Source organism: Megalobrama amblycephala, linkage group LG1, assembly GCF_018812025.1.
Source record: "Megalobrama amblycephala isolate DHTTF-2021 linkage group LG1, ASM1881202v1, whole genome shotgun sequence".
NCBI lineage: Eukaryota > Metazoa > Chordata > Actinopteri > Cypriniformes > Xenocyprididae > Megalobrama > Megalobrama amblycephala.
In genome coordinates, this window is record NC_063044.1 from 54,916,078 (window position 1) to 54,941,883 (window position 25,806).

General features: G+C 37.8%; 3 protein-coding genes across 3 annotated transcripts; all 3 read right to left on the minus strand.

Moving 5' to 3' along the window:
* Window positions 1-1,360: 1,360 nt before the first annotated feature.
* Window positions 1,361-9,591, minus strand: LOC125275246 (zinc finger protein 883-like). Its single transcript, XM_048202031.1, has 2 exons — window positions 8,370-9,591; window positions 1,361-3,384 (listed from the first exon to the last, which is right to left on the minus strand). Exons 1-2 carry the CDS (start codon window positions 8,491-8,493, stop codon window positions 1,613-1,615), a joined length of 1,896 nt encoding a protein of 631 aa, XP_048057988.1. The 5' UTR covers window positions 8,494-9,591; the 3' UTR covers window positions 1,361-1,612.
* Window positions 9,592-10,802: 1,211 nt separating this feature from the next.
* Window positions 10,803-11,571, minus strand: LOC125275259 (gastrula zinc finger protein XlCGF49.1-like). Its single transcript, XM_048202056.1, has one exon. It carries the CDS (start codon window positions 11,424-11,426, stop codon window positions 10,923-10,925), a length of 504 nt encoding a protein of 167 aa, XP_048058013.1. The 5' UTR covers window positions 11,427-11,571; the 3' UTR covers window positions 10,803-10,922.
* Window positions 11,572-13,460: 1,889 nt separating this feature from the next.
* On the minus strand, window positions 13,461-15,776 carry LOC125275250 (gastrula zinc finger protein XlCGF7.1-like). Its single transcript, XM_048202045.1, has 2 exons — window positions 14,995-15,776; window positions 13,461-14,012 (listed from the first exon to the last, which is right to left on the minus strand). Exons 1-2 carry the CDS (start codon window positions 15,630-15,632, stop codon window positions 13,739-13,741), a joined length of 912 nt encoding a protein of 303 aa, XP_048058002.1. The 5' UTR covers window positions 15,633-15,776; the 3' UTR covers window positions 13,461-13,738.
* Window positions 15,777-25,806: the final 10,030 nt, after the last annotated feature.

The window sequence follows — 25,806 nt, forward strand, 5'->3', positions numbered from 1 at the left end:
TTGTACAATTTTGAATTTGGACTGCAGTACCCATTATTTATTTAACTATGCCAAGGTAAATTAAAATGTAAATTATAGGGCACCTTTAAAGGTGCTTTATGTAAGAATGAGTTCAGGAGATTGTCTTGACCAGGACCACACCCCTAAATGCATTGAAGCAACTGACATGTGATTGGTTGATTAGATAATTGCATTAATGAGAAATTGAACAGGTGTTCCTAATAATCCTTTAGGTGAGTGTATATATATACTTATAAAATGGTTAGTTCCGGTTAGCAACGTAAACGGTTCTGAATCGATATCATTCATCAAAGCTTACTGTATTATGAGAGGAGTATTGTGATAAAAGTCGAGTAAGTATGTTTATTACCTGCTTTCACATTTAGCATTTTCCTTCAGTTCAGTCCGATGTTTAAATGTCTGATGTATTATCTTGTTCTTTTAACAGTTAAGCGGCTTTTTACCGTGACTGACAGTGCTAATGTCAGTTGCGTCTTGTTACATGTTTACAACAATTCAGTCTTTTCATTTAAAAAAAATGCTAACTGCTTGTTTTATATTTAAAATCTTAACTGTTACAATGTTTTGATGGTTTTGTGAGAATCACGGCAATATAATTCACAAGGGAAAGTTCAGAAACAGACAAAGAGACTGTTTTTTCAGTAATTTCTTTATATTATTTCCCCTCAGAAGTGCTCTGAACAGTCTAAACAGCTCCACAGGCATGAACAGATTGAAGGGTTAGTTCACCCCAAAATGAAAATTATCTCATGATTTACTCACCCTCAAGCCATCCTAGGTTCATATGAACACAATCTGAGATGTATTTAAGAAAATCTTTGCTTCTCAAAGCTTTATAATGGTTGTACATAGGATCCACATTTAATTATTATTTTTTAAATGGATCCATCCATAATAAATGTAATCCATACGGCTCCAGAGGGTTAATAAAGTATTTCTGACATGAAGTGATGCATTTTTGTAAGACAAATATTAATATATAAAACGTTATAAATTTAAAATACTACCTTCCGGCACAATACTGTGCAAGTTGACTTGTGCCAAATGAATAGATAGAATAGTAAATAGTATCGTAAGCTTAGACGCCTCTCGTGGGTTCAAACAATTAAAGCTGTGCAACAAACTCGAGCTTCTCAAGGATATTTTTAATTCGTCTGAAAGAAGATCATATACACCTAAGATGGTAAATCGTGGGATAAAATAACGACTTTAACAATATAGTGATGGGCCGATTTCGAAACACTGCTTCGGAGCTTTACGAATCGAATCAGTGATTCGGAACAACAAAGTCACGTGATTTCCAAAGTTTAGCCATTTGATTAGAGATCCGAATCACTGATTCGATTCGTAAAGCTCAGAAGCATTGTTTTGAAATCGGCCCATCACTACATATTGTTGAAAAGTCATGTAAGACGACAAGAGGGTGAGTAATTAATGACAATATTTTTAATTTTGGGTGTACTAACCCTGAAACCCTGAAAATAACCCTGAAACCCTGAAACTAAGGATAACCCTGAAACGCCATTGCTGAACTCAGTGCCACCACCTTGAAAACAGTCCTTTATATGTCAGACTGGTTTCTTGCAATATTTCAGAGCAGTGTAGGCAGTGCCTCAATGTTCGCCAACACTACACCACATCTGATTTTAGTGTGTCGCAGTAGAGAACCTGAACGACAAAACCTCTTCCCACACTGATCAAGTGTGCGACGTTTCTCCAGCGTGAGTCTTCTCAGGTTTCCTGATCGCCTGAATCTCTTGTCACAGTGTGAAGTTTTTTCTCCTTCGTGGATCCTCTCATGTCGTTTTAGAGTTCCTGACCGATTGAAGCTCTTGTCACAGTATGAACACTTGTAAGTTTTTTCTCCAGCGTGAGTCCGCTGATGTTTTTTCAGTTGTTCTGACAGACTGAAGCTCTTGTCACAGTAGGAACACTTGTAAGGTTTTTCTCCAGCGTGAGTCCGCTCATGTTTTTTCAGAGTTCCTGACCGATTGAAGCTCTTGTCACAGTGTGAACACATGTAAGTTTTTTCTCCAGCGTGAGTCTGCTGATGTTTTTTCAGAGTTCCTGACCGATTGAAGCTCTTGTCACAGTATGAACACTTGTAAGTTTTTTCTCCAGCGTGAGTCCGCTGATGTTTTTTCAGTTGTTCTGACAGACTGAAGCTCTTGTCACAGTGCGAACACTTGTAAGGTTTTTCTCCAGTGTGGATCCTCTCATGTCTTTTCAGAGTTCCTGACCGATTGAAGCTCTTCTCGCAGTACGAACACTTGTAAGGTTTCTCTCCAGTGTGAATTCTTTGGTGCCGTATCAATCCGGAAGATGTAGTAAAGGTCTTCCGACAATCATTGCACACATGATCCTTCACACCGCTGTGAATTTTCTGGTGTACTTTTAAACCACTCATATGAGCAAAACTCTTTCCACACAAAGAGCACACGTGAGGCTTCTCCTTCGTATGGACACTCAGGTGGATCTTCAGGGTTGATGATGAAACGAATGATTTACCGCACTGATCACAGTTAAACGGTCTCTCTCCAGAGTGAGAACGCAGATGCAATTTAAGAGTGTTTGCATATGTGAAGCTCTTCCCACATTGATCACACGTGTGCGGCTTCTCTCCAGAGTGGACCCTCTTATGTGATTTCAGATGACTGGACAAAGTGAATCTCTTGTCACAGTGTGAACACTTGTAAGGTTTCTCTCCGGTGTGGATCCTCTGGTGCTGTTTCAATATGGAAGATGTAATAAAGGTCTTCCCACAATCAAAACACATATAATCCCTCACAACACTGTGTCTTTTCTGGTGTGTTTTAAAATATTCCAGCTGTGAAAAACTCTTTCCACACAGAGAGCACATGTGAGGCTTCTCCTTTGAATGGACTTTCATGTGGATCTTCAGGTGTTCTGCTCTATAAAATGTTTTAACGCACTGATCACACTTAAATGGTCTTTCTTCAGAGTGAGGGCATTTATATAGTTTAAGACCGTTTGCTTGTGCAAAATTATTACCACACTGTTCACACGTGTGCGGCTTCTCTCGGCTGTGCATTTCCTCATGTCTTTTCAGATTTGATGAACGACTGAATCTCTTGTCACAGATTGAACACTTGTAAGGTTTTTCTCCAGTGTGGATCCTCTGGTGCTGCTTCAATACGTGAGCTGCAGTAAAAGTACTCCCACACTGATCACATGTGTACGGCCTCTCGCCACTATGAACTCTCATGTGACGTTTGAGATTTGGTTTGTTTGGGAATTTTTTTTCACCCTGAGGGCAACTTGAAGATTTTTCTTCAGTTATGACATGATGTTTCTCCTCCACTTCATTTAGTTCTTCTCTCTCCTCGTTTTCTTTAATCAGGTCTAAAATGAAAGAAAAAAATGTAATTTAAATTGAACAAAATAGCATGTAATTTACGGGGTTCTAACAAAATGTTAATTGCTGCAGTCAATTTAAAATGTTTAATTAATCTGAATGAATTATTTAAAAAAAAAACTTTAAAAAAATGAAAGAATGATTCAATGACTCTATGTAAGGCTTGTTCGAGATAAATCGGCGCTCAGCAGAATGATCAGCGTATGACATCACATTACCGTGACAGTGTTTTGAAGACTCCTTATTGTTTTGAATCGCTCTCACGGTACTTTGATGTCATACGCCGATCAGTCTGCGCAGCGCCAATGTATCTCAAAAAAGCCTAAAGACGTCACACATTTTTGAACAAACCTCTTGAAATTAATGATTCAATGACAAATACATCTTTTAACGGTGACTCGTCACGACCTGGTGAAATAACAATGTAATTGATATAATCGGCATTTGAAGAGTAGATCGTTGTCATTAAGGGTACATTTACACGACAATGATATACTTGAAGCAGAGAAGTTTTTCCTTTGAGTTTTCAGCTTACAGACAACACCATTGTCAAAACAATCCCCATTTACACAAAACTGTAAAAACGACTAAAAACTCTGTATTCTGCTGGCAGGCCAGTAGATGGCGATGAAAAACAATAGAATGAACATGTAATGCGCATGTGCGTGACGCCATTGTTTTCACAGATTCATGTTTTTGTTGTTTACTCATACCCCAGTTTGAGTGCTGGTTCGGAGCCAGAGCCTAGTTTCAAAACAGTTCTTTGTCTTTCGACACACAAAGCACCAGCTCCGAACCAGGAAAAGTGGTTCATAAGTAGCACCAAAACATTGCTGGGCTAGAAGTAAGAACTGTTTGCATCAGGGGCTGGGGGCGGGGTTACCGTGACCAACAAGAAACTTGAGACAGCCATTTTTGAAATAGCAGCTAATCAAGCTAATAGAAACTCGATCGTAATCTCCGTCTATATACAAATGGATGTAGGTTCGCAAAGCCATGAGCATCAATAGTAGTGAAATATCCGCGATTGTTAATGGAAGGCTTGTTCGAGATGCATCGAAACAGTGCGAACCGATTCGATGGGTGACATCGGAGTGCCGTGGGTCCACGGGTGTGTTTGTAAAGCATACGACTCCTTGTGCTTTTGGATCGTTTGCGCGGTGCTTTAATGTCATGCGCCGATTGCTCTGGGGGAAGCCGATGCATCTCAAACAAGCCTGGTGTGTTTGTTTTTGGCGCTGCAGCGCTAGCTTTGCTGTGAAATACGAGACGTATTTGTGATGTAAATCCTGGCTCTGTATTAGCTCTCTAGCCCGTGGAAAGGCAAACCAGTTCTTAGAAGGCTCGTCAGTTGAACCAACTCCGAACTGGCACTAGCACTAGCTCTGAATTAGCACCCGGTTCATGCTGGTGGAAAGGGGGTATTAGAGACTGATTTCAAAACCTTGCACTTTGAAATAGGGCTGTGTATCGGCAAGGACCTCACAATTCGATATACAGTGGGTACGGAAAGTATTCAGACCCCCTTAAATTTTTTACTCTTTGTTATATTGCAGCCATTTGCTAAAATCATTTAAGTTCATTTTTTTCCTCATTAATGTACACACAGCTCCCCATATTGACAGAAAAACACAGAATTGTTGACATTTTTGCAGATTTATTAAAAAAGAAAAAACGAAATATCACATGGCCCTTTGCTGTGACACTCATATATTTAACTCAGGTGCTGTCCATTTCTTCTGATCATCCTTGAAATGGTTCTACACCTTCATTTGAGTCCAGCTGTGTTTGATTATACTGATTGGACTTGATTAGGAAAGCCACACACCTGTCTATATAAGACCTTACAGCTCACAGTGCATGTCAGAGCAAATGAGAATCATGATGTCAAAGGAACTGCCTGAAGAGCTCAGAGACAGAATTGTGGCAAGCCACAGATCTGGCCAAGGTTACAAAAAAATTTCTGCTGCACTTAAGGTTCCTAAGAGCACAGTGGCCTCCATAATCCTTAAATGGAAGATGTTTGGGACGACCAGAACCCTTCCTAGAGCTGGCCGTCCAGCCAAATTGAGCTATCGGGGGAGAAGAGCCTTGGTGAGAGAGGTAAAGAAGAACCCAAAGATCACTGTGGCTGAGCTCCAGAGATGCAGTCGAGAGATGGGAGAAAGTTATAGAAAGTCAACCATCACTGCAACCCTCCACCAGTCGGGGCTTTATGGCAGAGTGGCCCGACGGAAGCCTCTCCTCAGTGCAAGACACTTGAAAGCCTGCATGGAGTTTGCCAAGATGGTGAGAAATAAGATTCTCTGGTCTGATGAGACCAAGATAGAACTTTTTGGCCTTAATTCTAAGCGGTATGTGTGGAGAAAACCAGGCACTGCTCATCACCTGTCCAATACAGTCCCAACAGTGAAGCATGGTGGTGGCAGCATCATGCTGTGGGGGTGTTTTTCAGCTGCAGGGACAGGACGACTGGTTGCAATCGAGGGAAAGATGAATGAGGCCAAGTACAGGGATATCCTGGACAAAAACTTTCTCCAGAGTGCTCAGGACCTAAGACTGGGCCGAAGGTTTACCTTCCAACAAGACAATGACCCTAAGCACACAGCTAAAATAACGAAGGAGTGGCTTCACAACAACTCCGTGACTGTTGTTGAATGGCCCAGCCAGAGCCCTGACTTAAACCCAATTGAGCATCTCTGGAGAGACCTAAAAATAGCTGTACTGGAGAGGATCTGCAAGGAGGAATGGAAGAGGATCCCCAAATCCAGGTGTGAAACACTTGTTGCATCTTTCCCAAAAAGACTCATGGCTGTATTAGATCAAAAAGGTGCTTCTACTAAATACTGAGCAAAGGGTCTGAAAACTTAGGACCATGTGATATTTCAGTTTTTCTTTTTTAATAAATCTGCGAAAATGTCAACAATTCTGTGTTTTTCTGTCAATATGGGGTGCTGTGTGTACATTAATGAGAAAAAAAATTAACTTAAATGATTTTTAGCAAATGGCTGCTATATTACAACGAGTAAAAAATTTAAGGGGGTCTGAATACTTTCCGTACCCACTGTATATCACAAACATGGGTCACGATACAATGTATCATGATATATCACGATACGATATATATATCGATGCATTGCAATACTTTTTAATTTTTAATACTTTAAAATAGTGTTGTCAAAAGTACCGGTACTTCGGTACCAAGTCGGTACTGAAATTTTGAAAATGTGACGATACCAGCATTTCTGTAGTAGTACCGGTAGTACTGAGAATCCAGGTATATTCGGTGCCCACTGATAGGGCTGTGGCAGTATTTACTTGAATATGACACGAGTGAAGCACAAAGCTTTGTTTACAAAAGAAATAATAGGTTAGGAATTAAATGTGACATCGCAGCCATGGAAACATTTTGGTTCATGCCGAATGAGAGAGGTGTGCGAGTCCATACATTTAAGCTTTGTATTCGGTTTTGTCAATCGCGATCTGGTCTCCTGATTAGCAGAGAATTTAACAATATTCCATTAGTTATTCCACTGAACATGGAATCTCTGTTTATTTTCCCAAATCTGCACTCACGCCGGGAATTATAAACGTTTCTTTCATTCGCATTTAGGCCTATTATAGGCTATTCGCATTCTTTACTGTGGTAGAGACTTACTGTGTAAGTAGAAAAAACACTGTAGGACAGAAACCTTTTTGCTTGCGCGTCAATTTCCATTTAACACAGTTTGTGCTTGTTATTAGACTTTATATGGCGCGTCAAGTTAATTTGTATATAGCGTGATTCACACACGCTGGTGATTTTTACTTTCGCTTTCTCTGACAGCGCAAAATCAAACATAGCCTGAATGTCTTGCCCCTGCGGAGGATAAAACTCGCTCTTCAGACCTTTTACAACAAGTGTCAGTTGCTTGTAACATCAGGAGAAAACATGAAGATATTATTAAAGAGAAATGGTCTCTTTCCTGCTCGTGTCCCCATCCCTCTCAAAGCGCAGAGCAGTCTAGCTATATCAGACTACAGAATAACGGGACGCATAAACGAATGTTATTATTATTTAGGTTACCATTATTTACCGATATTTATTTCATAGTTTTACAGGCTGTAGTGTGTCGTTTCACTGACGGAGTAGCTAAAATAAACACGCAAGTCTGTTACCCCTGTTGAAAAAAACAGCATATGCTGGTAAGGTAGGTTTTGAAGCTGGTATGCTGGTTTATGCTGGTCCTATGCTGGTCCAGGACTATGGTGACATTTCACTAGTGAAAATACAATTACAGATATCAAGAATGTTTTTACTAGTGGAAATGTAATTCCTAATATCAAGAATTATCTTTTTAACTAGTGCAAATTGAATTGTTGATATCAAGAATTCATGTCCTGAGAATGAATAAAAGTCAAAACGGCTTGCCATAGTTCCCTGCTGTAGCTCGAGTTATGTTATGACAGTGGTTAAAGTGTGGGGCGCAAGTGTCCTGCAAGGGTTTAGAAAACGGGGTTTGAGTGATTAATAATCAGTATCTAACCTGATGAAAAGACCTCCAGAAATTAAAGCAAAAGATTAAGTAACGGCAGCACACAATTATAATAAACAGAACTTTATCATGCATTGGTGTCAACGCTAATGTTATCGTTATAGGTAACGTTATTTACTTGTATGCAGAAAAACATATTCATACAGATTTGTAATGGCATGAGGGTAAGTAAATGAATTAACAATTCCTTTACTACATTTCATACTTAAGTTAGAGAGGTTGCAGACAATACAATCATCTGTACCATTATTTATTTTAATAAAATTTACCTGAGCTTTTGACACTATAGCATTTTGGTTCAGTTACTTTCATTTTTTCCGACTGAGCATATTTTACATTTACTTAAGTATGACGACTGGCTCACTAACTCACAATCTGTTAAAGTTTTATAACCTTAGCGTTTACAGCTTCATTAATAACAAATGGAGAATACACACCTCTTGGTTCTTCAGTATCTTCTTGCTTCACTCTGCAGGGTTCTGGATCAGTCCTGTTCTCGCTGTCATCTTCAATAAACTCTGTTTTTACAGACTTCAGCTCTTCCTGATGCTCTGAATGCATGGCTTTACTTGTAAAGTATGATCGGTTTAAAAAAATGATGCGTCAAAAAACGTTTGTTTTGAAACAAAAGTTCAGAACGCGTCTCTTCCTCTTGGCAAACCAATGTAAAATGTGCATTTCCGCCACCTTGTGGTCTGGAGTGTGAAGAGCACATTGAATAATTGAGTAAAATAAGGAGGGAAAAGAGAGAAGAAAATGTGTGGAGGGAAAAAAGGGAGGAATAGACCCTTAAGAGATTGTTTCTGCTTTCTTACTGATAATTCACTTTCTCTGGATTGCAGAATGACTTAAGAAATGCTTTCAGCCATCAAAGTGAAAGCATCACCCTTGGTTAGGTAATATGGGCATTACAATTTTAGTATCTCTTTTCTGAGTGTATTATATCAGTACAGTATGCCCAACTTAGCCTTCATGTATCAGTAAGAATTTCGGGATCCCTGCGATTCAGTTCCATTTTTTGAGGGACAGTTAAGATATAATAATACTACAAACTATGGTGGACATTTTATTGTTTATCCTTTTTTTAATTATCATTTCTAATATGCTTTCATGTTCAAAAACATTGTTTTTTTCTTACATTTCGTAATAAATTCAGACAAGCTTAAAGGTGCCCTAAAATTGAATTTACCTCAGGATAGTTGAATAACAAAAAAGTACTTAAAAAAGTATTTGTTGCTTTATAATATTAAGGTAGAACCACTTAACTCACATGAACTGTTTTAAATATGTTTTTAGTACCTTTATGGATCTTGAGATTTGATGGCATCAGTGGATAAAAATGGCATTGCTGGCCTCACTGAGATATCGGATTTAATCAAAATATCTTAATTTGTTTTTACTAGTTCCCTTTTTAAAAGAGAACTGATTGATACAAAAGCATTAGGTACATTAACACAAACTGCTGAAGATGAACTTTGGATGATGTTTCTTTGTCACTCATTGACACAACCTCTTTGTTCTTCAGTATTGTGAAGTTTCATCTGCAGGTTCTGGATCACTGGTTTCTCCTCTGCATGGATCTTCATGTGTAACTTCAGGTGGTTTTTAAAGGTCCCATTCTTCATGATCCCATGTTTCAAACTTTAGTTAGTGTGTAATGTTGTTGTTAGAGTATAAATAAAATCTGTAAAATTTTAAAGCTCAAAGTTTAATGCCAAGCGAGATATTTTATTTAACAGAAGTCGCCTACATCGAACGGCCAGTTTGGACTACATCCCTCTACTTCCTTCTTTAATGACGTCACTAAAACAGTTTTTTGACTAACCTCCGCCCACAGGAATACACAAAAAAAGGGGGCGTGGTCTTGTTGCGCTCCCACGGAGAAGAGCAAGAGTTGCGTTTGTAAAGTGTGTTTGTCGCCATGTCGTCGAAACGCTGTTATTTTCATCCCGCAGTCCAATCACCTTTGTTTGGCCTTCCCAGGGACGCTGTACTTAGAGATCAATGGTTACAATTTATGTTTAACTCGGTTCCCGAAAATTATAATCCACATGTTAAACTATGTGCAGCACATTTTACTGAGGACAGCTTCCTCAATCTCAGTCAGTTTAATGCCTTATTCGCACAAAGCTTATTTTTGAAAGATGGAGCAGTTCCCTCTTTGTCTGGAGAAGGCGTTGTTTGTGGACCACAACCGGTAAGTGTATTTTATTATTTACGTTGGTGCGTTTAACAGTTTCTGTAACTTATCACACAAAGGGCAACGCTGTTTAGCTTTGTTAACTAGATGGCAATTGAAACTTATCCGACCAAAACTTTTAAAAAGTGTAGTAATTCAACCGGACACTATCGATTGTTGGTGTTTGTTATGATCAGTTTAAATTATTTGTTGATTATATCTGTTGTTTACTGTTTAACCACATGCTGGTTTAGCTGCAGCCACGCGAATCATTGTTCTATGTTTAGGCCTATGTAACGTTACCTACTGTAAATAAACAGCTTACCATTGTGACACATCCTGCAAAAGACGTGTTTCTACTCGATCCTCTTCATCTATGTTCTCCGGGTCTGATTCCGGCTCAAATTGATAGGGTAAAATTAAAGACATGTTTACAATAACACTGAGCGCGTGCATCTCCACGTTATGGTAAGAGGCGTGACATTTCCGGGCAAGGAGCGCTAAGCTGCTGTCGAATCACAACACAGGAACCGCTGGCACAATCAGAACTCGTTACGTATTTCTGAAGGAGGGACTTCATAGAACAAGGAAGTCATCAGCCCGTTTTTATGACAGTGGAAACAGCGGTATACAGATAAGTAAATTATGTGAAAAATACTGTGTTTTTTACACGCGAAACATGAACACATGTTATATTGCACACTATAAACACAATCAAAGCTTCAAAAAACCACGAAGAACGGGACCTTTAATAGTGAAACTATTTCCACACTGATCACACGTGTGCAGCTTCTCTCTGCTGTGGATTCTCTCATGTGTCTTCAGTGTTCCTGACTGACTGAATCTCGTCACAGTGTGAACACTTGTAAGGTTTTTCTCCAGGGTGGATCTTCTCGTGTCTTTTTAGTGTTCCTGTCTGACTGAATCTCTTGTCACAGTGTGAACACTTGTAAGGTTTTTCTCCAGTGTGAATCCTCTGGTGACGTTTTAAACAGTCTGCTGTAATAAATGTTTTCTCACACTCAAAGCACATGTACTCTCTCAAACCAGTATGAATTTTCTGATGTTCTTTTAAACTTCCCAGCTGTGAAAAACTCTTTCCACACACAGAACATGGATGTGGCTTCTCCTTTGTATGAACTGTCATGTGTCTCTTCAGGATTATTGACTGAGTAAATGTTTTACCACATTGATCACGTGTGAACGGCTTCTCTCCGGTGTGGATCCTCATGTGATCTTTAAGGTTTGACGATTGATTGAAGCTCTTTCCACATTGATTACATGTGAACGGTCTTTCTCCAGTATGAACTCTCATATGAGCTTCAAGATGACTTTTGTGTGTGAAACTCTTTCCACACTGAGTGCAGGTTGCAGATTTCTTGGCTCTTCTTTCATTTAAAAATGTCTTTTTAGTCTTTGAGCGACTCAAAGGTTTTTCTCCAGGTTTGTCATGATGTTTCTCCTCCACTTCACTCAGTTCTTCACTCTCCTCCTTCACTTCCATCAGGTCTGAAATCAAAGAAAAAAAGTTTAATTTCATTTTCAGTACATCAAAATAATTATGATAATAATAATAATAAGAAGAAGAAGAAGTGTCCTTTGTCTCCACTTTGTCTCCACATAAATATTCATGGCCATCACCACTCCCACCCAGCAGTGCTGACACAAAAACTGACTTAGAAAATTCAAATCATTATATTGTTGTTGGTGTTAAAAAGTTCAGAATAATCTTTACATAATTGCGTAGTAAAAATTCTAGCCTACAAGCTTGATAACTCAAAAGTCTTATTAACAACTATTCAGAATATGTTTTATAGCCTTATTGCAAGGAGATCCCCCCCCCCCCAAAAAAAACTTTCTAACCACGCATAATCTTTATTTACAAAAAAATGTGAACATGTATATCTATATTGCTCACATATTATTGTAGCAGAGTTTGTGCTGAATACAGCAAAATTACATTTTGGCCAATAGTATGATATAAGTAGCTGAAATAAGCACAAATGTCAGAGCATGACAAAACATCTCAAGGGCCCCAGAATCACTCAGACCTCTGGGGGTTAAACTTTGCGGCAAAACCAAACTTAGAAAGACTCTCAACAGAAAAGAAAACTAAAACAAATGAAAGTGAGACAAGAGTGTGATGGCTTGAATGAAGTTGATCTGCCTTTATCTTCTTGTCATTGTCTTGTCTACTCGTCTGAAGCTTTGTTCGTATTCTGAGATTTTAAACTTGAATTTGTGTCCAGCCTCTGAAGGGAGTACTGACCAATTAAACATTGTCTTTTGTATGATGTATACATTTCTCCTCCTCTCACCATAAATCACGTTATCTGATGGTCTCTTATCTTCCTGATCTACCAAAGAGTACAGTTTAGACATGATTTCTATTAATAAGAATACAATGAATTTAATTCAAAGAATGATTAAAGCGGTAAGAGTACATTCACAATGATACCAAACACTCCATGCTCCCATTAAACCATTCGACAGTTATAACAATTTCATGAATTATGTGTGATCTAAACAGGGGCGCGTTTCTCAAAGTGAACTGTGGTCGCATGTTTCGTCGTTACCAATAGAGTTCAATTGAACTTACCACCATCGTTGACTAACGACGCTTTTGGGAAAACGAGCCCCAGATGTGTTACATATTAGCTTGAAGACATGTTACAGAATTATGCAGTTGAACAATGTTTGATAAGTCTGTTTAGTCATCATTTTGAGAATAATTTGATGGATTTAATAATAGCAGTCTCTGTGGGTTTTTTTCCTGTGGTTTTCAACTCTGTGGTCAAGAGAATTCATTCAAAGGTTTGGAGAAGAAGAGAAGGCCTGTTTTGTTTCTCTGTCTTGGGGATTTATTATGATGGGGCTTGAGCTGTGCCCTCTTCAAACCAATCCGTCTTTTACAAACTGCTTGAGGTTGACATCTCTTTCCTCAGCTAGGCTCAACTGAATTAGATTCCTGAGTGTTGATTCAGAATTCAATGGGATATTCTGTTTGAATGAATCATCTGAAAGATTCATTTGTGTCTAGTTCACCCTCAAATTCTACACACTAGACAACTGCTATAAAATATTACTATCACTCTGATGTCTTTTTAACTGTGACATCCAGGAAGTGACATGATCTGGTCTCTTTCTACAGCATGATGGGAGCACAAGAAAATAATCTCAATCCATCGTATTTAGTTCAATCGCATTCATCAACCCTGTTACCAAAGTTACTCAAAGAAGAATAATCTATATAACTTCTATAAGAGAAATACAACTTCATCAGGAACTATAAATAAGATTTTGCTTTATTTAAACTTACAACCCTGTCAGCCATTCTGGAAAGTGTATTTACTTGACACAGTTTGGAGTTTACTGTTTATTCCTGAAAAAACTATCAATGATGTTAATATATTAAAAAATAATGGTTATGTTGTAAATTGAACTGTTTTATTTTACAGTAAACAGTAAAATAAAACAGTTCAAACAATATTTAGTATTATTTAATATTTAAATTTTCTCAAACCTCCCTTTACTGACAGAAAAACAGATCGTTCCATTTCATAGTTTGACTGTTTATCTAAATGTGCAGAAGTGTTTGAATCTTTCTAGCATGAATGTTGTTCAGCATCATGAATGAATGAAGAATAAACACCAACCTCTTTGTTCTTCAGTATCTTCAGTGTGTTTCATTCTGCAGGGTTCTGGATCACTCATGTTCTCACTGTCCTCTTTAATAAACTCAGTCTTTGCAGATTTCAGCTCTTCCTGATGCTCTGATGCTCGTCTGATGGGAATATTCCCGTATTTATTGGATAACTGATGTGGGAGGAGCTTCACTGATGATGTGCGTGATGAGGGAGGAGCTTCATTTATGATGAATTTCAGTGTGGGAGAAGCTGATCTGTCAAAATGGAAAATATATGACTATATGATATAACTGAGTTTGTTTTTAAATATAATATATAAATATAAATAATGGTCAGGAAAAGAGTTGAAAGCATAAAGACAGAAATAAATGTACATAACAACAATGTAAATAAATGTAACATAACAAATGTACATGTAACCAACAAACACCCTCAGTCTGTTGACTCAATGAAATTACTTTAAGTGTCAATTTACAGCAGATCTGAAGACATCAGCATAATAAATGAGGTGAAAACAGGAACTATTGACATGAAATAAAGAGTGTTTTCAGCAGTTTCTCTGTTAATATTGATGATCCTCAGACTATCAACACTCATTCAACAAGACATTCAGATCATCTCACTTTATTCTGAGTGTTTGCTGATAGAAACTGATTTGAGTCAGGATATATGAGAAAAGACTATAAAACTGCTCTATTGAAAGATAATGATTGAAAGGGAAGGCGTGAATAGCAGAGGTGCAACGGTTCAAAATGCTCACGGTTCGGTTCGTATCACGGTTTTAGGGTCACGGTTTCGGTACTGTTCAGTATGTGCCATGTTCAGGGAAAATAGGACTACTGTCAAATAAAAATAAGGAAAATAAGAACAAATAATCAAACTACAAGCAACATCAGAAATAAATACAATAGAGCAAATATTCAAATAAAATAAACAGGTTTTTCCGGTAACAGTAGTTTTCAGGTACAGAAAATGGATTAAGTAATCAAATATCAAATATAAAAAAGTGTCCAGTTTCAAGGCTATATGAAAGTATATCTTACATTTGAATGGAAGAGTAGAAGTGGAAGAGAAACTAGATGTTTTAATGAAAAACATTAAAGAACAATACAAAAAAAATATCAGATTGTTTTTCTATGCCTCTTCTTCAGCACCCTGAATATGAGCACAAGAACACTGAGTTTTTTTTTTCATCAGCTACAGGTGGAGAGGAGAGATCTGGCTGTGACTACTTACTGTGATTTCAGACTGTGGTGATGTGGTTTCTCCACTGCATGGATCTTCATGTGTCGCTCCAGGTGACTTTTACAAGAGAAACTCTTTCCACACTGATCACACGTGTGCGGCTTCTCTCCAGTGTGGATCATCTCATGTGGTTTCAGAGTTGATGACACACTGAATCTCTTGTCACAGTGTGAACACTTGTAAGGTTTTTCTCCAGTGTGGATCCGCTCATGTGTTCTCAGATTTGATGAACAACTGAATATCTTGTCACAGTATGAACACTCATAAGGTTTTTCTCCAGTGTGAATTCTCTGGTGCACTTTTAAATCACCGGCTGTAATAAAAGTCTTCTCACACTCAAAGCACATGTACTCTCTCACACCAGTGTGTATTTTCTGATGTGTATGTAAATGTTGCAGCAGTGAGAAACTCTTTCCACACACAGAACATGAATGTGGCTTCTCCTTCGTATGAACTGTCAGGTGTTTCTTCAGGACTGATGACCTTAGAAATGTTTTTCCACATTGATCACATGTGAACAGCTTCTCTCCGGTGTGGATCCTCAGGTGATTTTTAAGGTTTGACGATTGATTGAAGCTCTTTCCACATTGATCACATGTGAACGGCTTCTCTCCAGTATGAACTCTCATGTGACGCTCAAGATTTTGTTTAGTTGTGAAACTCTTTCCACACTGAGTGCAGGTTGTAGATTTCTTGGTTCTTCTTTTCTTTAATGTCTTTTTAGTCTTTGAGTGACTCAAAGGTTTTTCTCCAGATTTGTCATGATGTTTCTCCTCCACTTCACTCAGTTCTTCACTCTCCTCCTCCTTCACTTCCATCAGGTCTGAAATCAAAGAAAAAAAGTGTAATTTCATTTTCATAATAAAAAGAAATATGAAAAGGACATAAAATGAACTATTGTAAGGGTACACAGTTCAATTTAGCTCAAAGAGAATTATTAGTTAATTTATAGGGAATTTTACAGTCACTTATTTTATGACTGAGCAACTGAATCGTCCTGCATTCATTTGAACAGGCCATAACTATCAGCTCTGTAGCGTATATAAATATCCAAACTCTAGTGACAACACTATTTATTAAAAAGGTAACAGAGATTGGCAGTTTAACACATTAAATTCGTAAGCACACAAGACACTTCTCTTCAAGTCTTTTCGTGTCTGGATTGATGTTGTGGGAAGCCAAAAACTGCTGGGTTAAATATGGACAAAACCAAGAATTGGGTTGTTTTTACCCAGCCATTTTTTTCAACCAATTTTGGATTTATTTTTTTAGCCAGCAATATATTAATATAGTAAAAGGCATGTTTTTGCTCACCCCCAAATAGGGGCAAATTTGTGGGGTATTTTAAGCTGAAACTTGACCATACCAGAGACTTATATTACATCATGTGAAAGAGGGCATAATAGGTGCCCTTTAACCCAACCTGCTGGGTTTGTCCATATTTAACCCAACTTGGGTTTTTTTAACCCAGTATTTTTTAGAGTGCAATCACATTCTGGTGTGTTGGCGGAGGAGTGGAGTCTCATTCGTGGCTGAGATTTGAAGTTTTGAGGCAGCAAAGACTGTAGAGTCGTTGATTAAACTTTGGGCACAAAACCTAACCTGAGAAAGACTCTCAACGGAAAAGAAAACTAAAACAAATGAAAGTGAGACGAGAGTTGGATGGCTTGAATGAAGCTGATCTGCCTTTATCTTCTTGTCATTGTCTTGTCTACTCCTCTGAAGCTTTGTTCGTATTCTGAGATTTTAAACTTGAATTTCTGTCCAGCCTCTGAAGGGAGTACTGACCAATTAAACATTGTCTTTTGTATGATGTATACATTTCTCCTCCTCTCACCATAAATCACATTATCTGATGGTCTCTTATCTCCCTGATCTACCAAAGAGTACAGTTTAGACATGATTTCTATTAATAAGAATACAATGAATTTAATTCAAAGAATGATTAAAGCGGTAAGAGGACATTCACACTGATACCAAACACTCCATGCTCCCATTAAACCATTCGACAGTTATAACAATTTCATGAATTATGTGTGATCTAAGCAGGGGTGTAAAATATCAATGATGTAAATATATTAAAAAATAATGGTTATGTTGTAAATTGAACTATTTTATTTTACAGTAAACAGTAAAATAAAACAGTTCAAACAATATTTAGTATTATTTAATATTTAAAGTTTCTCAAACCTCCCTTTACTCACCATTTGTTTAATATTTTATTGTATCTAACTGGGCAGAAGTGTTTGAATCTTTCTATCATGAATGTTGTTCAGCATCATGAATGAATGAAGAATAAACACCAACCTCTTTGTTCTTCAGTATCTTCAGTGTGTTTCATTCTGCAGGGTTCTGGATCACTCATGTTCTCACTGTCCTCTTTAATAAACTCAGTCTTTGCAGATTTCAGCTCTTCCTGATGCTCTGATGCTCGTCTGATGGGAATATTCCAGCATTTATTGGTTAATTGATGTGGGAGGAGCTTCACTGATGATGTGAGTGATGAGGGAGGAGCTTCATTGATGATGAAGAATTTCAGTGTGGGAGAAGCTGATCTGCCAAAATGGAAAATATATCATTAACTGAGTTTGTTTTTAAATATAATATATAAATATAAATAATGGTCAGAAAAAGAGTTGAAAGCATAAAGACCGAAATAAATGTACATATCTGTAACCAACAAACACCCTCAGTTTGTTGACAGCAATGAAATGAGCTTTATGTGTCAATTTACAGCAGATCTGAAGACATCAGCATAATAAATGAGGTGAAAACAGGAACTATTGACATGAAATAAACAGTGTTTTCAGCAGTTTCTCTGTTAATATTGATGATCCTCAGACTATCAACACTCATTCAACAAGACATTCAGGATCATTAGCAGATCATCTCACTTTATTCTGAGTGTTTGACTGATAGAAACTGATTAACTGAGTCAGGATATATGCTAAAAGACTATAAAACTAGATAATGATTGAAAGGAAAAGCGTGAAGAGTAACACAATAGGCCGTCAACAGTAGTGCCAAATACTGTCCACAACGACAAAACATCAACATAATCACACACACAAAACACAAAGAGTACACTACACTTTATCTTTATTTCAGCTGCTCTCTTTCTGCTGGTTGTGTAAAGCTGTGGTGAGATGGACACAGTTCCTTACGAAAAAGTTAATTTAATGGACTACACTTAAATTATGATCAAGTATATTTTTAAGTATGTAGTAAGTCTAATATCAATGTACTAGTAGTAAACTTGCAAATGTCCTGCTTGGGACTAAATTGGCCCGATTTAGTATATATGCTAAAGTGTTACAGTAGTAATCTTTAAGTGCACAACTAGTTCACAACCATGTTTCTCAATTGTACTAAATCTGTACAAGTGAACTTATATGTATATTAGTGCTTTACCATGTTAATACTTGAAATACATTTGCTTTATTAAATTACACTAGCATCAATCTGCCTGTATTCATCGGTCTGTTCAGTGTATTTTGGAGTTATTCTATGTGATAATTGATGTTAGACTTTATTGCACACTATGTCATTAATGCATGAGATTTGGTGATTATCACACTATGATCTGAGCTGTCTGCCTCTCTGCCTCTGCCTCGCTGCTCAGTGTTTTGTATCTCCGTATAGCTTTGTTTTCTCTTACTTTTATTGAATCTCGTACTTTTTGTTGCTTATATTATCATTACTTTATATATATACTATTGCCTACCACATTGATCTGATGTTGCCAGCTTGTAATCTTTGAATCTAAATCACTGTTACAACGCGTTTGCATCTCGCTATCTTGTTAACTTGTCATCAGTCTCGCACGCTTCTCTTCCAACGCGTTCATCAAACAGCGGTGGTAACTAGGTGAGTCATGTCAACCTTTCCCAGTGTTATTTCGTGTTCCATCTGTCACATGTTTAGCATAGCTCTCTCTGTCAGCGACGAGGGATTTACATGTCATAAATGTAGGGAAATAGTCAGGCTGACAGAGAGAATCTCAGAATTAGAGACACGCATCCAAACTTTAATCGAGGATAGTAAGAATGCAGGGGCATCAGATACTGTTTTGGATGCGACTAGCTTAGTGAACTCTGTACATTGTTCGGTTCCGGCTGTAGAGCCCGCGCAGCAGGGCACTTGGGTAACGGTGAGGCGGCCCAGCCGCGGAAAACACCACTCTTCCGTTCCGATTAGAACATCAAACAGGTTCTCCCCACTCAGTGACGCACCCACTGAGAATCCTGTTGAAAGTGCCCTAGTAATTGGCGATTCTATTACACGGAACGTGAAAATAGAGACACCAGCCACCATAGTCACATGTTGCCGGGAGCCAGAGCACCTGACATCAAAGCAAATTTAAAAGTGCTGGCTAATGCTAATCGTAAATACTCTAAAATTATTATTCACGTCGGCACAAATGATGTTCGACTTCGCCAGTCGGAGATCACTAAAATTAACATTAAAGAGGTGTGTGAACTAGCTTATGTGTGAAGTTTGAAAGTTTGTTTAGTAGTTTAGATAGATAGATTTAGTTTGATAGATAGATAGATTTAGTTAGATAGATAGATACATAGATAGATAGATAGATAGATAGTTGTCACAGATGGTTACTATGGAGTTTTTATAGAGTTATTAGCTTGTTCTTAGCCTACTTTAGCACTTAGCTAATCAATATCTTTGATTTAAAACATTGTAGAGACATGGGGGTTGGTTTATATTGTCAAGCATCCTTTGGAGTATTATCATTGATAGCTGCCAAGCCACTCGCTAGCAACCAAACTGTACCCTAGCAACCGTTTTGCAAGATCTATATCTCTGCATCAGAACATCGTAGAGACATGGCGGTTGGCTGTTTTGACTCATGCTAGCAATCTGGACTTCCAACATGCTACACATGCTAGCAGTGAATAGCTACATGCTAATATTGATTAGCTAAGTGCTAAAGTAGGCTAAGAACAAGCTAATAACTCTATAAAAACTCCATAGTAACCATCTGTGACAACTATCTATCTAAACTACTAAACTTAAACTTTCAAACTTCAAACTTTCAAACTTCAAACTTTTAAAACTATTTCAAACTTTCTGGACAGGCTTTTTCAAGCCAACTTAAAGTTTGACTTCAAACTTTTTTATCTAGTAACCATCTGTGACAACTATCTATCTACACTACTAAACTTAAACTTTCAAACTTCAAACTTTCAAACTTCAAACTTTTAAAACTATTTCAAACTTTCTGGACAGGCTTTTTCAAGCCAACTTAAAGTTTGACTTCAAACTTTTTTATCTAGATAAAAAACATGAAGACTAAAGAAGAAGAGAGATAGATGAGAAAAGATAGATGAGAAGTGATAGATGAGAAGAAAGATAGATGAGAGGAGAGATAGATAAATGAGAAGAGAGATAGATGAGAAGTGTTAGATGAGAAGAGTGATAGATGAGAAGTGATAGATAGATAGATAGATAGATAGATAGATAGATGAGAAGTGATAGATGAGAAGAGATAGATGAGAAGTGATAGATGAGAAGAGATAGATGAGAAGTGATAGATGAGAAGAGAGATAGATGAGAAGTGATGTATGTATCCATGTATATGTATATTATAGATAAATAGATTTAGTTTGATAGATAGAGATAGATTTAGTTTGATAGATAGATAGATTTAGTTTGATAGATAGATTTAGTTTTAATATATATATATATAAACAAGTTTATTTCTCTTGTATAATTTGTTACAGAACCACACATGTATACTCAAACAACTCTTCAGTAAACAGAGTGAGAACTTAGATCCTGCTTGGTGTGTCTCTTCAACTAAGAGTCAACTCACACAGTTCTAACCGACTGCCTGCTGCGTTTCACACAGATCTAAATTAGTCATACTCATACTCCCCTTGCCATATATATATGTAGTATGTATGTAGTATGTATGCATGTATATATGTATGTATGTATGTATGTATATATATATATATATATATATATATATATATATATATATATATATATATATATATATATATATATACACACACACATATGAACCATCACACCTGAAGTATACAAATCCTGCATGTTAATTTGATTACCAGAAAATACATAGGTGAGGGGGGCATCAATTATTAATATGACTGTTTTTATTCATTAAATTAATTAGCATTATTAAAATGCAATTAAACCATTAACATGGAATTTTTTAAAAACAAAACAAAAATAAATGTCATTATAAGCGTTTCATCACCATATTTGAGTGATCAAAAATGTGATCAAAAGTATTATATTTTGTTTACGTACTATATTCTATAAGGTACAAATTAAATGTCTGGACATGAATGGGAAAGTGTGTCCATACTTTTGACTGTTACTGTACTATAATTTACACATTAAGAAATAATATCAATATTACCCCAGGCTCAACTTACAAATATAAAGTGTTGTATCTTTGTAAATCATTATATTACTATATTTAAAATAACAGCATCAACACAAGGAGCACTTCAATTTAAAATGCTCATTTAGTGACACTGGCGTCACTGGTGTTACTCTTGTTTGTCTGTCACATTAAATAAAATGTGTCATATGTGACATGGTAATTTTACATTCATTGAATTCTGCTACACTCAATAATTAAGATGTAATGGATTGAATCATTACTTGTTTATAACTGTTTTTCAAATATTTTCATTGTTATAGCAAATACATTGTTGAGCAATTGAATTATCATCATTCAATCACACTTTTAACTAACCTGATTAAAATAAAAACAAAAAAACACAATTTCCTTATTTTTGCATTATCATTATTAAAAACGTTTTTTAAACATAAAAACGTTTAAAAATGCCAGAGAAGTAAGGAAACCACAGTGACAAAAGGCTACATGCTGTCTTTAAATGCACATAAAAAAATCATAAAGCTGTAATTTATTCATAAAGTCAAAGTGTAGGCTAATATAATGTGGTCTAAGTTTAAACGTTAGAAAAAGAAATACATTTTGTCATACCAAAAGTGGACTTTTCTGTAGAATGACCTAAATTCAAATAGACCTATTTTTACTTGCAGTAAAATCAACCTGCACAACAAAACAATCATGGTTTCTTTTAAATCACATTTAATGGGATTGTTTTAGGTACACAACCTATTTTAAATCCAAAAGGTTTAGTTTAATTTGTCCTTGGTCTGAGTTGCAAGGTGTCAGGTCTGTTGATAAAAGGCAACGCATGGCGACTGGTAATTTGCAAGTGTTGTTCTGGAAATATCAGATGACTGGCAAAGACTTGAATGTCGTCAGAACGTCCGTCAGCGAACGTTCCAAAGCGGACCTACTGCGGACTTAAGCGGACGTTCACAACGTCCGGGGGGACGTCCTTTGTTTGCTGGGAATGTCCCGCATTGCTCATTATATCGGCTCAGTAGGCTATTAAGTAACTTGAGTTATGTTATGGCAGTAGTTCTCAAAGTGTGGGGTGCAAGGGTTTAGAAAACGGGGTTTGAGTGATTCATAATCAGTATCTAACCTGATGAAAAGACCTCCAGAAATTAACAGAACTTTATCATGCATTGGTGTCAACGCTAATGTTATCGTTATAGGTAACATTATTTACTTGTATGCAGAAAAACATATTCATACAGATTTGTAATGACATGTGGGTAAGTAAATGAATTAACAATTCCTTTACTACATTTCATAACAGAAAACAACTTAGAGAGATTGCAGAAATACAATCATCTGTACCACTATTTATTTTAATAAAATTTACCTGTACTTTTGACACTTTTGGTTCAGTTACTTTCATTTTTTCCTATTGAGCATATTTTACATTTACTTAAGTATGACGACTGGCTCACTAACTCACAATCTGTTAAAGTTTTATAACCTTATAATTTCACAGCATCATTAATAGTGGAGAATAAACACCTCTTGGTTCTTCAGTATCTTCTTGCTTCACTCTGCAGGGTTCTGGATCAGTCCTGTTCTCGCTGTCATCTTCAATAAACTCTGTCTTTACAGACTTCAGCTCTTCCTGATGCTCTGAATGCATGGCTTTACTTGTAAATTATGATCGGTTTTAAAAAATGATGCGTCAAAAACGCTGCAAATCGTTTGTTTTGAAACAACAGTTCAGAACGCGTCTCTTTCTCTTGGCAAACCAATGTAAAATGTGCATTTCCGCCACCTTGTGGTCTGGAGTGTGGAGCGCACATTGAATAATTGTGTATAATAAGGATGGAAAAGAGAGAAGAAAATGTGTGAAGTGAAAAATGGGAGGAATAGACCCTTAAGAGATTGTTTCTGCTTTCTTACTGATAATTCACTTTCCCTGGATTACAGAATAACTTAAGAAACACTTTCAGCATGAAAATCCTAGTTCATCCATTTTTTCCTCAAAAACCATCAAAGTGAAAGCATCACCCGTGGTTAGGTAATATGGGCATTACAATTTTGTGTATTATATCAGTACAGTATGCCCAACTTAGCCTTCATTTATCAGTAAGAATTTGGGGATCCCTGCGATTCAGTTGCATTTTTTGAGGGACAGTTAAGATATACTAATACTACAAACTATGGTGGCCATTTTATTGCTTATCATTTTTTTAATTATCATTTCTAATATGCTTTCATGTTCAAAAACATTGTTTTTATTTTTCATAATAAATTCAGACAAGCTTAAATGTGCCCTAGAATTGAAAATTGAATTTACCTCGGCATAGTTGAATAACAAAAAAGTACTTAAAAAAGTATTTGTTGCTTTATAATATTAAGGTAGAACCACTGAACTCACATTAACTGTTTTACATACGTTTTTAGTACCTGTATGGATCTTGAGATTTAATGGCATTAGTGGATAAAAATGGCATTGCAGGCCTCACTGAGCCATCGGATTTAATTAAAAATATCTTAATTTGCATTCTGAAGATGAACAAATCTTTACGGGTGTAGAACGGCATTCAGTTGAGTAATAAATGACATTGAACTCAGTGCCATCACCTTGAAAACAGTCCTTCATATGCCATACTGGTTTCTGGCAATATTTCACCACAGCAGCGTATCAATAGCCGCTTTTCCACTGTGGGCCAGTGCGAGCCAGGGCTTTCTGCAGGCCAGGCTAGGCTAATAGCCCCGGACTTGTAGCACCAAGCCCAAAATCACGCTGTATTTCCACCATCAGGCCAGAAGCTCCACAGCGCTTCACTAAAACTGCTCATAACACGCCTCTCTGGAACAACGTCACACAAACCCGTCATTTCACAAACAAATGGAAGTTTTATCAGAAAGATAATCAGAAAGAAATCCCTGGAAACTGGCGAGATCGTAAAGTGAACATGATAAAAGCGGGCGTTTGTTGGCATTTTGTTGTGTACTTAAAAATTTAAATACCCAAGCATCGATGTTTTACCAAACAAATGAATCATAATGAATTAATTTGTGTCAAGATTAAATATTAGTCACAGAAATAAAGTGGTATTTACTGTTATTTCACAAAAGAAAGGACACACACTTATTTGCGTCTGTTTCTGTTTAGTCATAGGACAGAATGTTTATGTCACATTTACAAAGAATAATAATTTCTACAAATTTTCCACCAAAATTACGACCTGGGGAGCTTTAACACTTTCTCCAGTGACAGAGAAACAGAGGAATCCTGAAAACATGGAGTTGCTTTATTTTATGAAATATGCCCTAACACGGTTCGTGAGTATGGGAAGGAGGAGACGGGAACCGGCGAACTTTTCAAATAAACTTTAATATAAAAATGAACAAAGAACAAAACGAAAGTAAAGCCCCTCGCGGACATCTGCCGGCCACACAAACATAATAAAACATAAAATAATATCCAGGCCTGGTCCTCTCTCGTCCTTCATTGGCGTCGCTCATCCTTTTAGAAAACTCAAGGGCGGTGCGCCACCCAGGTGGAGCTCATTAACTCTTGCGCCACCGGCCTCGCGCCATTCCCTCACGGCTCTCGCCCTGGTCGCCACATACCCCCCATCGCCCCTCGCAGGCCGGGGGGAACTCCCGAGACTGCGCTCTACTCCCCCCCGGGGCCTGTCTCGGCAGCCGCAGCACCTGGGGGTAAGGACAGACGAGATGAGAGAAAGGAGACGGAAGCAAGGGGAGCGACAGGACGAGAGAGGAAAAAGAAGAAAAAAATTCTGGGTCCGGTTCCCAGACACACTACCGCTCGGTCCTCAGCCTGCCGAGAAGCACTTCCTTGCGGTGCCATGCAATGGCACTGGACCCTCAGTGGACGGCCCGATCCTCGACCGCCTCCTGGCGGCCAGCAATGAGTCCTCCTGCTGAGGGCAGCCGGCAGCTCCTCCCCCGTCCCCTGCTCCTCCCCTACATGGCGGATGGCAGCAGGCTCCGGCCCACGGCGGACGGTGGCGACTCCTCCGCTCCCTCCTGGACAGCAGCCTCCCCACCTCGTCCCAGGAGCACGGCATCCGGGTCTCCATCCCATCTTTCACAAGGCTCCAGTAGCACCGCCTCGGGCAGCCTCTCGCGGTCTTCACTCCCGCGCTGCCCGAACTCCGCGGCACCGCGATCCCCCTCAGCAGCGAGGGCTCTCCGACAGCATGTCCCTCCTTCCTCCCGGGTTTCGGCACCAATGTAACACGGTTCATGAGTATGGGAAGAAGGAGGCGGGAACCGGCGAACATTCAAATAAACTTTAATATAAAAATAAACAAAGAACAAAACAAAAGTAAAATGCCGACAGACCCTCGCGGACGTCTGCCAGCCACACAAACATAATAAAACATAAAATAATATCCAGGCCTGGTCCTCTCTCGTCCTTCACTGGC